The 13,832-nt window shown below is 27.4% G+C and overlaps 1 protein-coding gene across 3 annotated transcripts in view; it reads right to left on the bottom strand.

Annotated features, from left to right (window-relative positions):
* LOC109603505 (potassium voltage-gated channel subfamily KQT member 1-like) overlaps positions 1 to 13,832 on the bottom strand; it is a 105,252-nt gene that overhangs the window by 87,358 nt on the left and 4,062 nt on the right. Inside the window, exon 1 of one of the 3 annotated variants that reach the window (XM_049970177.1) lies at positions 13,090 to 13,154. The exons of the other annotated variants lie outside the window; for them this stretch is intronic. Coding sequence (XP_049826134.1) covers positions 13,090 to 13,104 — 15 coding nt within the window. The 5' untranslated portion in view covers positions 13,105 to 13,154. Of the gene's footprint in view, positions 1 to 13,089; positions 13,155 to 13,832 lie in introns of those variants that run through there. 3 annotated transcript variants of the gene reach the window in all.

Here is a 13,832-nt window from a genome sequence, read left to right as displayed (position 1 = left end):
CACTGCATATCGTTGAATGTGAACTTGCCTACCGCAGATTTTCAACGATTTATAGCGGTTATTAAATCAGAAATTGCTCGTGAATATTACATTCGAATTCCGCCATGTATTATCATTACTTGCCATTCTCCTTATTTTCGAGAGATTTACATTTCCGCCGATATGTTTACGTTCGTGCCGAGTAGTTTGAATTTTTCACTCGGGCTTGAGCAAAAGACGAATGAACGCAGGCCTAACGAGACAGGGTGATATAAATTTAAATCCTTCGAGCAAATTACATTAAACGAAGCACCGGTATTGATTTAAAAAAAATGTGGAATTGGTCGCAATTGGATAGCAAGCCACACAAGAATCGCAGTCTGCAGTGACAGTATTATATGCAAAATTAGTGTGCCCTTCATGTAAAGAAGCAGCATACCTGAGGATTCATTAATAAGATTACGTTGAAGCAATCACATGTAAGCTGCAGCTTAGCGTATGAGAGGTAAGGGAATTACAACGTAATGTAATTTTGCTACACGACAACTTAAGATTAGGTTCTCAGCTCAATTTTACCCGGAACATCCAATTATCTCGTACCGAGAAAAAATAAAAGTTTTACTCCCGAAAACCCATTTCATAATTCATTGAAACAAATCTCTAGTAGCAGTAATCAGTTACATGCCTCATCAGGCAGTAGGGAAAGTAAACCGCGGCTGCATAATTTACGCGGTACCTTACTAATATTGTTGGCACATGAAAAATTCACAACAGACATAAGGCATCCGAGAACAAATGGGCAGTTCATTGTCCAACCCGTATTGTGCTTCGTATTAACCCCCACGTTACACGAGTAAAATGCAAAAGCGTAATTACAATCATACATTATTAATCTGATTGTTTCCCCACTGCTGAATTAATATTGTCTTTCGACTTCCTTTCATCACCCGCTCTCGCAGTTAAATAGCTGAATGTCAAAGCACTATAGCAGAGGTGGCCAAACTGCGACTCTTTAAAGGATTATTTGTGGCTCTCGATAAATATACCCGAGTTCCCTTTTCATTCCAGAATTATCAAGAGAAGTAAAATAAATGTGTTGAATTTTTAATATTTAAATTCAATACACATATTTTGTACTTTTATTTATATGTTTTCAATAAATATAATTTCTGTAAACAAATTGTAATTGTGGCTCACGAAACATTTCAAATTTTGAAAAATGGCTTGGCCACCCCTGCACCAACATACCACCAATATTATTAATACATATTTTTATAGAAGTAATGTTAGAAAATCAAAATAGAACTTTTAAATTTAAATTTTTATCTTAATTTTTTGTTTTATTTATATTTTAAAGCAAAATATGTTAATATTTTAACAAGTTCGAACTGAAAATTATCTGACTCGATATCCTTCCATAATTTTCACCCTTAGGGGTCCTGTTATAAAGCTGCTTGTCATGGATATATGATGTCCCTCATGTTGCCATAAATACGGTTTTATACCGACATGTGACATGACTCGACAATCTAACAGTCCGTTTAGGGTTCCAATGGGAAAGATACTGAAGTAAATTTGAGCATTTCAGTTGTAATTTTGGGAAGACAAGAGCTAAACCATAATTTTTAGTCTATTTGTATAAACGATGGTTAAGATTGCCACCCATTCCAATTTTCCGTTAAAATTACTATGGTACATGATATAAATGTCGACCCTAACGGAGGTTAATTACCCATGTCTAGTAAGTTCTTTAGACTTAAGGTTTAGTTAGACGAAGATGACAATAAAATCATTAGCAAATTACAATTACTTTTGACTTTGTTTCGTTAGATAAATATGGAACTGGCCATACACTGAAATGGTTATGAACAAAGATTGTGTCTATTACTGAAAGTTTTCTGTTTTCAGAAATGACAACACAAAGAAAAAGCTATTATTTATTTAGTTTTTTGTATTACAGTGGAAAAAATATTATTATATCTTAGCATAAATTTAGGCCAAACTTGTAAATTTTCTGAAGGATTTTCTTTCAGATGTTTTTAGATTGGAAGCACCTCCTACAATATTCTCCCTTAGGGTCTTAACACATCTGCCACCTTCCCTGCTATAAAATCTACTTATAATCATTGAAATATCAAGTCTCAGATGTTGACAAAAATACGGTTTTATTGGGACATATGACATTATTCGATGATCTTGTCTTAGCCCCAATAGAAGAGACACTAAAGAAAGCATTTCTGCTGTAATTCTGAAAAGACAAAACCTAAACCATAATTATTGGTATTTTTGTATAATTGGTGGACGTTAGACCTAAGGTTTAGTTAGACGAGGGTGACATTAAAGAACATTAGCAAATTAAAATTACTGTTCAGTTTGTTTCGACATAAAACGAGGAACTAACTACACTGAACGAAGATTATATCGATTACTGAATGTCTCCTGTTTTCAGTTCCCTCTTAGATAAGACTAAAAGACTATTATATTTTTAATTTCTTTCATATAATAATTGAAAAATAATATTTATTTTACTATATCTTAGCACAAATTAAGCAAGTTAAATCCGAAAATTTTCTTTTTAGATGTTTGAATTTTGAAGCACCTCTGACAATTTTCTCTCATGGGAACTGCCACCTACCCTGTTATAAGAGCTGCTTATCATCAGTTATATATCATGTATCAGATTTTGACGTAAATTCTGTTTTATTGGGACATATGACAAGATTCGACAATCTTACAGTCTGTTTATGGCTCAAACGGAAGAGTTCCTAAACCAAATTTGAGGATTTGTTATAATTCTGTAAAGACAAGGGCTAAATCATAATACTTGATCCTTTTAATTAAACGGTGGTTAAGATTGTCACCTCTACGATATCTCACGATAGTCTTTGATATAGAATTTCCTCAGTTTATGTTACAATTTTAGAATAATATTTTTAAACTATATAAATATGTGTGCAAATGGACTTTTTTAAGAGATTTGTTGATTTAAAACATGTATTTAACGTTTTATGTTAGTAAATATTTGTTTTTCAAATATATTTTATACATTTTTCTAATTTTCAATTAAAATTACTACCTAACCACTTACTGGGTAAAGTAAAAGATCTGATATAAGTAACTGACAGTGGTAAATTAACCCCACCTAGTACGTTCATTAGGCCTTAGGTTTAAGTTAGACGAGGGTGGCAATAAATAATATAGATAAAATAAATTACTGTTCACTTTATTTTGTAAATTATTACTATGTTAATTAAAATTAAATTAAATTAATAAATTTAATGTGTTTAAAATTAAATTTATATGTTTCTATTATTTTATAATAAATTAAACCCTTAAAATACGGTTGTATAAAAGTTTACTTGTCATATGTATATGTTTCGTAGGCCAAATTCAATTAAAAACAAAACAGCCCCTGCACATGAACAATTTGTACCAAACAAAACATAGACTAGTTCACCCATCTGAAAAAGATACAGACCGGAGGCCGGACAGATATTTCAAGAGAGCCAGGCGAATATCATTAATAATGATATCTAACGTTGCGGTTTACAATACAAACATGGCCGGAGATTATTCAGGACGGTACATGAAATATCAGGTTCGAATTTACGCTGTGGATGTGCCCGATGCATTAACTATAAGCTTGAGAATATTATATTTCAAAAAGGTGTATCGGTAAAATTATTTATGGTTAATAAAATTGGAATTATCATAGAATCGATTGAAAAATTTTACTGTTGTTTATCAGTTTTATAGTTACATGGATATTAAAAATGGTTAATGTTTAAAAAATCTCTCTATAAAATGTTTTATGAGATATATAAATTTAATTTTTGTGACAGGTAATTAAAGATTTTATTTAATTATTTTGTTACAATCATATGCACAATAATAAATCAGTTTTGAAAATAATAACAGATAATAAAGAATTTATTGCTTCTATTTTATGTACATACTTAATTTTACACATAAAAATATTCTTTATTTAAAACTAAACACTAAAATTTGCTTTCAATTAACAACAATTAAAAATGTGAAAATTTATTTCAATAAAGATTAAAGAACAAACAAATTTAAATAATTAAAAATGTTCCATAAATTATTAAAATTTTACATAAATAATGCATAAATATTAATATTGATTTTTAACGTCGTGCTGAAAATATTGATTCCATCTAATTTTTTATGTTGCAACAATAGAGCCACAGATTTCACAATGAGCCGAAACTTACAATGCGTAATTAAGAAGCTCTTTTACACCCTTTAAAATATTTCGGTCCCTTAACTCGGTCGACATTTAAAATTTAACTGTAAAATGATTAATCTCCGTGAAACTCAATTTTCGTTCAGCTCGATTTTGAATGAACAGAATTCTGTCTCCCCTGAATTTATTTTATATATTAAATTTTATTAAATAGAATTGTGAATGTTTTATTAGAAGTCTATTCAAAATTTGGCTCCAGGGTTCAAAGTTTTCCTGTCTATTGTCATATGGGTCAATTTATTCAGGCGTTTTATAAGTCTGAATAATATAATATTCTAATTAACAAAGTAAAATTTAGAAATACTTTTATATTTAAATCTATATTCATATTCAATTAAGTTATATTATAAGTTTATACCAAATATTTTTTAATTTTATGGTGAATATTTTATTTAATTGTTTTCTTAAATTTACTTTAAATATTCTATTTTCTTAATTAAATATTTTATTTTTTATATTTAAGTTATAGATAAATATTTTTTTAATTTTATGGTATATATATTATTTTTCTTAAATTAAATTAAATATTCTAATTTTTTAACTAAATATTTTAATTTTTTATATTTAAGTTAGTTTCTTTAATTTTGAATTAAATATTTTATTATTATTTTTTTTAATATAAAGTAAATTTAATTTTTTATGTTTAAATTAAATATATTGTTTTTTAAATTTATATTAAATATTTTAATATTTTTTAAATTAAATATTCTAATCCTATAAATTTTAATTAAATCTTTCGAATTTTTTATTTAAATTAAATTAAATATTTTATTTTTTTAATTTATTCTAAATATTTTATTTTTTATATTTAAATTAAATATTATGTATTTTAAATTTATACTTTAATATTCTTTAATTTTAAATTCAGTACTTATTAATTTAAAATTAAATATTTGAATTTAAACTATATTTTTTAATATAAATTAAATGTTTCATTTTTTTTTAATGTATTTATTGTAATGTAATTTATTTATTTTGACTAGTCTAAATTACATCTAAATTAATAATTAATGTCTTAATTCATTACTAATAAAAAGAAAAAGTTTATTAAGCAAATATTTTGATACTTTGTATTATTTCTATAGACCATAGAGACAATATTAGATCAACAATTCATAAGATTCATTCCTAGAATTCCGTATTCCACGTTTATAAATATTGAGTTTTAATGAATTGAAAGTGTCTGGAGGACCTGCCAGTCAATAAAAATAGTCGATCTAACAAATAAATTTCTTATTTTTAATAATTACAATATGAAATGTATTATTTCTTTTTTATTGGATATTGAAAACGAATAGATAAATTCGGTAGGGGTAACTTCAATACCAATTTTATACAGCACTTTTGGTAACTTCAGGAAAACATACATTTTGAAATTAACAAACTGTTGAAACATGACGAATACAGAGACACAGTACACAACGTTAACATGAATAATACAGGTTAATTTTGTGTTGTGCTTCTTATAGCACACCCCTGCAAACTTTCCCCATCCTCCAGATACATTTTCAACTCGCGTGCGATGAAAGAGGTGAAACAAATCAAAAACAATTTCGAGCATCCCGTTTCGGAATGCCTGCTGCAACATGTAAAGTCCATTAAACTTGTTCCCGATATCCCATATAATTGGGTTTTATTTTTGAAGCAGAGGCCACTTAAGGGAACGGTAGGTATGAATTAACAAAGGGGTAATCGGAATGTCCAAGGACTCGCACAAATTTCAAGTCAATATTATTTAATACTTGAAGTAGTGATGTGCTAATTAGATGTCTACAGTTTACACATGTATATTTTTAATTGTGATGATACTTTGTAAAGTATCACGGCCCGGGGCCTCACGACTAAACGTGAATTTTTAATTGCGACAACACTGCCAAACTTTTTTATTCCTGCTTCAAAATTGTTTTCAAATATCCTAAATTTTTTCATTAATCAAGTTCAAATTATAAATTTAATTAACAAATATTTTTTATTTATTTACAACTTACTGTTAACTAAAAAATTCTAAAAGATAGTATAAGAAAAAATCAATGACAACTCGATTGTTACATACTTTTTTCAATATCCATAAGTTTTGTTCATGATTTTATTTTGACATTTGTAAAATAGACCAAGCCTTAGACCCACTTTTAAAACTTCATGCTAAAATACTAATTAATTTATCCCGAAACGAATGGTTTTAATAATGCCGGATGTGCTCCCCAGCTTGTTCAAGCCAAACAGTAGATTTTGCATTGTTAAAAACTACGTAGTTACTGCATTTGTTCACAGTAAGACTTGAAATTATTGTTTAGTGGGTATATGTACGTATGTTGGGTGAATTCACGTGTCGACGATACAATAGATCATTTGGATGTGTATAACGAATGTGTATCAAAATGCACATAGAATTTTACACGCCATTTGAATCTTTCATTATTACTGGTAGCACAATACGACGAAAAGGTGTTGTATATTTCGTGTCATATTTTTGATGTTTACGTACACTCAATTCGAGTCCAAAAACGTTGCATGAATATTTATTTATATGGGATTTCATTTTCCTATATGAAAAATTTAAAAAAGTGCATACAACATGTCGCCCAATAAATTTTTGGATTGTGCATTTTAACTTACTTAAATCAGAATATTTTACATCGATAGTAAAAAATGTATGTAAGTTTTTTTATTTATCTTAATGGAAATTTAAGGTCACAAAAAATCAAATAATCTAGATAGACCCAATACAATTTTTGTATATATATATATATATATATATATATATATATATATATATATATATATATATATATATATATATATAGTACGTCTTTAATTATTTAATTATCAAAATATAATTTAATGTATATATATTTTTATTATTATTGGTCCCATTTAATATAAAAACTTGCACATATTGTCTCAAATTATTGAAGATATATTTTTTGATGTAAAAGACTTCAAAAGGTTTCAAGAAAAGTTTTTAAAGTATCAATAAAAAAGTTTGAACAAAACTGCATATACATATTACATTTATATTAAAATATGAAACTAAAAATATACTAATATTGAGAATTAATTACACTAAAAAAATTAGATTATATACAAAAAGCATCTACAAATAAAATAATATAATTAACTTTGTTAGAGCTTTGTGAACCATATGAGCTTTACATTATGCGATATTTCTCTAATGATTCATTTCTCTTTGTGTCATTTATATATGTGAAATGATCATAAGATATTATATATTATAGTTTCTGTAGTTTATAAACTAACATAAATTAATTACATATTACAATGTCTGCTGGTAAATGCCTTAAATATATTTTATGGACTATCATCGAATTTAATTATCTAAAGTTATGCACCCATAAATGTAATAACTGAAACCGAGATAACTACCCCTAAATACATAATCAATACTTATTATTACTAATATTAATGTCACGCCCTATTTCTTAATTAAGTTTCAGTTTATATCCTAAATAGTTTCACAATTCATTTTCAATAATGATAACCAATTTGTGATGCGGACGAAATAATATTGATTAAGAACAGTATTTGAACTTATTTCCATGGATTATCATCAACAACTGATTTAAATATTGAATCGAACAATCGATCCGACAGCGACGATGGGAGGTAGCGAGAAGTTGCGAAAGGTGTGTTTTTATTGCGGTCAGAAAGAGTCAGATCAATCGTTCCATTCCATGAAATGTAAGAAAGTGGGTTAATGGTTTGTTTTTAAGGAATTTAGCAACAGCTTCGCACAATTTATTTAGGTTACGATGAATATTTAAAGACAATCAATCAATTTGAAAATAAATAGGAAACGGATACATTATTCACACAATTTCTTTGGGTTTCTATGTCATGCAAGAATGATAGGGAGTGTTTCATTGGTAAATATAGATTTTCCAAGTGTCTGATAAATTCAAAATTAATAAAAATTGAACTCCTGACTTTACTTATAAATACTTGAAAATATTAATATTTTATGAATTATTTTTTTCAGATTTTTAAACTTACACAAAACTCTTCTCTTTAAAGAATTTTGATCAAAAAATGATTTAATTAACTTCAAAATCTTAATCTTTAAAGTAAAAGCTTTTAGTAATTTCTTAAAACAAAAGAATTAAGTAATTTTTGATCCATCAAATTGGTTTAATAAATAATAGAATAATTATATGTTACCTTAAATTAAAAATAAACATCAATTAATATTTTAGACGATATTAAAAATCTAGGCCAGGCATGAACCACAACTGTTTCTCCCAAACAATATTTCATTGGTGAATTCTATAAAAGATTATATATGAAAAAATCATAAAATTTGGCAAATATTTGTATTTTACTTCCACTTTCAAAATACTAATTTGAAGATCTTGTTACAATTAGAAGAACCAATTAACAACATAATAAATATTTTATTATTTTAAAACAAGAAAAAAAAATTCCCAAATGTCTCAAAATTATTAAAAATCATATTCCCGATATTGCTTATAAAATTGTGTGTAACCTCTTGAAAATATTAATATTTTATAGATAAAATATGATATTTTAGAATTTTATAGAGTACTCGTTAACCTTTAAAGCTTTTCCATTTAAAATATTTTAATTGAAAAATAATTTAATTAATTTCAAAATATTAACCTTTAAAGTTTTGAGCAATTTCTTAAACTTCTTATCCTTTAAAACAAAAGCATTAATCAAGTTCTGAAATAAAGTGAATATTCCTTGAAATGGTTTTACAAGAAATAAAACGAAGTAAATGTTGTTTTATTATTTTTTAAATACAGACATGAACTTCAGACAATGCTACAAATGTTTCCCTTAAATAATTTCTTGGTGAATTCTTTAAAAGATTGTATGAAAAAATAATAAAATGTTAGGAATTTTTAAAATGTTAAATAAAATAAAACAACAAATTGATAAAATAAATATTAATTATCTTAAAACTAGAAAAAAATGGAAGTCGATTCTCTCTCCAAAACATAGTTCTTGAAATAAAAAATGTTAATTTTAATCGTGATTTAATTAAATCAGATAAAAGAGAAATTTCAAATAGTACTTGAATTCCAAATAATTTTGCTACACATAAATTCAAGACGAACCTGCCACAAAAAAATATATTATTCAAAGCTGGAATTATCCCTCTTATCTACGACATAATATTCTCTTCAATTTCGAAGGCGACAGAAAATATATGCGCCTTCAATTTGACTGTTCAATCAATTGTGATTTTGCGAACCAATACCCACACATTTGTTCAGCTAACTGAATGAAACATCTGGGATACAACTTGGTCTCTTAAAAGTTCTAAATAAACTCGACGGCGGTCATTTTTTTGTTACTCGTCCACGGACTGCAGTCATGGACAAAGCGACATGATTGCTACGCCATTGTTTAGTTTAAACAACTCAAATGGAACTGTAAAATTTCAGTCTTGAACAAGACATTAATCATATTTTATTAAAGCGCAAGAGCGACATTGTTCCATTGTGGAAACAAGAAAAGCTATTAAGGTATTACGGAGAATTAAAACGTATTTGTTTCGGGAATCCCATTACAGTCTAGAGTTTCGTGCAAGACATGAATGTGGCCTGAGTGGAATTTGTCATACACAATATGGTGTAATTCTTTATAATATATGACGTTATAAAGTTTAAAAATCTTTACATCCGAAGAACATGTCCGACCTGACGTATAGGTAACGAATTTTTTTATCAGTTTGCTTAAAAAGCTTCAAGTTTCAAGTTATTGGATGCTAGAATAATTAGTATTTATTTGTCAGTTATGAATAGTAAACCTCCACACTTAATCATAGAGATGTGATTGAAAACTTTTAAAATAACACAGTCTATGCAATATCAAAATCAAATTGGATTCTACTCAGCAAGAGTCTACTACTTCTTTAGTAATAGGAAAAAATCAAATCAAAATCAATATCAAATTGTAGGAATTGTATATTATGTGAACTGTAAGAGATGAAATTTAAAAAAATTCAATTAATTCAAGTACCAGTAATTCACCAGATTTAGGTCCATTAGATAATTTTCTAGTTTCAAACTTGAAAAAATTACTCGGTAGACAATGAGGCGATAGAATTTACTGTTGATAGCAATTTTGGAAAGCTCCACGTTTTCCACTAGGAATAAGGTATCAAAGTAAACACAACTGCGAAAAGTGTATCGAACTAATTTTTCAAATTTATTGTGTTTCCTTTATTAGTTGGTTATTACTTCTGGAAAAAATGAATTGAAAAAACAACTAATATACGTATAATAAAATTATATGTTAATTTTAGTCAGTTCTAGATTTATTAATCTACAATTATTCTCGTTGTATTTTCCCATTTTTGTACATGCGATGGAAATCGCGGTTATATTGTTCACCATTCTTGAATTTTAAACATTCCTGATATGACATCCAATTGCCAATTGTTGTTTGCAGAATTTCAAATTCCGTGTAATTTATGCCTGTTGTACCATAATGTGGGATTTATTTCGAATTAATATAAATGTGTCTGGATGGAATCGATTTTAATTCAGGTTTGTTCCAACTTTAGAATAATTAGATTAGTGCATCTGTTACAGACCTATTATACTCATTATTATATTGTTAGCAATTTCAAATTTAGTAAATTCAATTTATGTAAAATGTTTTTTTAATGCGCTTTTGTATCGAGTGACTGCTTGGTAAAGAAAAGGGGCATAAAAAGACACTTTATTTGAGAGTGTAGACAGTGAACTTCAAGCAAAAAAGATCAAAACATGTTCAATATTCCGAATATTTTATTGAAATTCATAACTTCATAATTTATCGTTAGATTTTCATTTTTAGTAGCTTATTTTTTTTTCGTAAACGTGCTACGTAAAAAAATTCAAAACTTCCAGTATTTTTCGGCAATGATTTTTGCAAAAAACACAGACTTTATCAAGTTATTAAAATCGTTGACATCTGAACTACTGAACTAATGTTATAACTATATAAAATGTTGATATATCTTTAATTTGAATACTCATTCAATCAAATCGACCAAAATTCAAAAAATCATTGTTCGAAAGTGTTCCCATAAAAAAATGTGTAACTGTCAGGAGTAACGTACTAAGATTTATAGTAAAATTATAGAGGGATATAAAAAATCAAATTTGTAAACTAGTGTAAAAGATTTTTATGAAATAAATTATTCATACCGTGCTCCTTTTGCCTGATCGTGCTTAATCTGATACTAAATTTCTAATCTAATTAAATTACACACCATTTTATTTAATGTGAACAATATCATAAACATGCATCAAAGGTCCAAAATTAGTTAGTATTAAAAGTTTTTTCTTTTAACAAATCTATTAAAAACTTTATTTATATTTATATAAATCATTTTTCAGTCTAATAACAATATTGGAAAAATTAATATCATTCTAATTTTTATGCAATTTTATTTATTCAAAGAACGCTACTTTTTATAACTTTTATTGGTTTATTTCCAGCGTATTCATAATACATAAAGTGCTTAATTGAAGAAAGGCCATACGACGATAAGAATACCGAATCGGCACCAGAAAGGTATCGGGTTCATAATTTCAAAAAATGTTGGTACTTCTCAGATCTTTATCTGTTTGAATAAATCAAAAAATATAGAAAATCAGTAAAAATTTTTAGTCACCTTGTGAATTAATTAATCTAAATACCGGATATGTTTTAGGGCATGATGGCAGCTTCTAGGAAAAAAATAAGAGCTTTATCTGTTCATAAGAACCTTAAAAAAATGAGGTTATTTTCTTAATATTGATTTTTAACCATGTTACGATAACATTTACTGATTTTCTGTATTTTTTATTTATTCAGAAACGGTAGATAGATAAGATTTGAAACTTGCAGCATCGAAATATCTAATGAGTACCAACATTTACTGAAATTATTAGCCCGATACCTTTCTGGGGCCGATTCGGTATTCTTATCGTCTCATGACCTTTCTATTTACAAAATGTCACATATTTCATGTAAAATGGATATTTATTTTTACTATTTCAAATTTTTATTTTCTTTAATATTTATTATAAATAAATATATATTTTATTGTTGCGTATAGTTTTAAATATCAAGAAGAATAATTTTCATTTCAAAATTTGTCTTAAAATGTTCTCATTTGTATGTTACAATACTTACTCCAAATTTAAATTTTTGTTAAAAGAGTAAAATCAGTAATTAACTGTAATTAGTTAAAATCACTTTTTTCTGTTCTTTAAGTCCATCAAATATTTTTAATAATTTTTACTAGTTTATTTCCAGCGTCAAATTGCTGGATTGAAGAAATTTCTATTTACAAAATGTTGCAAATTTTAAGTAGAATTTAAATCTATTTTATTATTTCAAATTTCTATTTATTTTCCTTAATAAGTACTAAAAATAAATAAATATTTTGAAACTCGTCGTGCATAATTTTAAGTACCAAGAAGAATACTTTTTAATTCAAATTTGTTTTAAAATATTCTCCTTTCTACGCTACAATACTTATTTTAAATTTAAATTTTGACTAAAGAATTAATTCAGTAATTACAAATAATTAAGTTTCAAAAATGTATTTATTTTTTTAATATACCCCATTTTATTTACTACTCCTAGCTATAAATGTAATTAATGATTGTAATTTTAGAAATAATAAAAACAACATTAACTTACACTGTGTAAATCATATATGTTGTGTTAATGCCACCTTTTAAGAAGCATGCGCTGGTACTAAATTTAAATCATAACTTTCAACTGGACTTCAAATCCAAATCTAAGCGAAATCTAACTCTAAAAACTAGATTCTAATAAGCACCTGTAAAAGTCAACTAAAATAAAATAAAATAGGACATTACCATGTAAACATTCATAAACTGAAAATCGTCAAAAGTCACAGATCACCAGCAAAATTGAACACCGCGTATCAAATACATTTACGGACAAAACGTAGTGTCAGTTTATTATTTTAATCGAATTGATTTGAGGTTAAAAACAGTTGCGCTTCAGCCGATGGGAGTTCGGACCCGCTGTTTGTGAAACTTCCACGCTGAATGCCGCCGTAGAAATGCCGTCGCCGCCAAGTTTCCACGAGGCGAGGCGGGAATTTCAGGATAATCAATATTTTATTTGAAATGTGCTCGCCGTACGAAACAAAACCGGATAGTCCGTCTATAAACTGAAGGAAAATAGGGCCCCATGTAATGTTTTAACGTGTGCTTTTCGGTCGTTTCCATTCGATGATGGTGGACGGCGTGGTGAAAAACGCCGCACACACAATCCGATGGAGCGGGTGCGTGCGAAAATTTGCGGCTCGTTTACACCTTAATGTACTGTGGCAGGTTAAACTTGGAAGGTCCGTCTGAGGAATGTGCCGGACTGTTGGAAATAATGGATAAGGATCGACGATAAAAGACAAGCCAATTTGAAAAGTTTGATAAATTTACAAAACTTTCTAGTATTTTGGTTCCACTAGTCAGGATAATGCATAGAATTGTTGAAATATCCCTTCACGAGAAGTTACATTATGATTTTGTTTTAAAATGCCAAAATAGTATATAACAAAGCTTATTATGTTGGGCAGTTGTTAAAAAGCTATTGC

The sequence above is a fragment of the Aethina tumida genome, chromosome 7, assembly GCF_024364675.1.
Source record: "Aethina tumida isolate Nest 87 chromosome 7, icAetTumi1.1, whole genome shotgun sequence".
In the NCBI taxonomy this organism is placed as follows: domain Eukaryota; kingdom Metazoa; phylum Arthropoda; class Insecta; order Coleoptera; family Nitidulidae; genus Aethina; species Aethina tumida.
The sequence above is the reverse complement of the archived record's forward strand: the minus strand, read 5'-3'. Positions and strand labels throughout refer to the sequence as shown.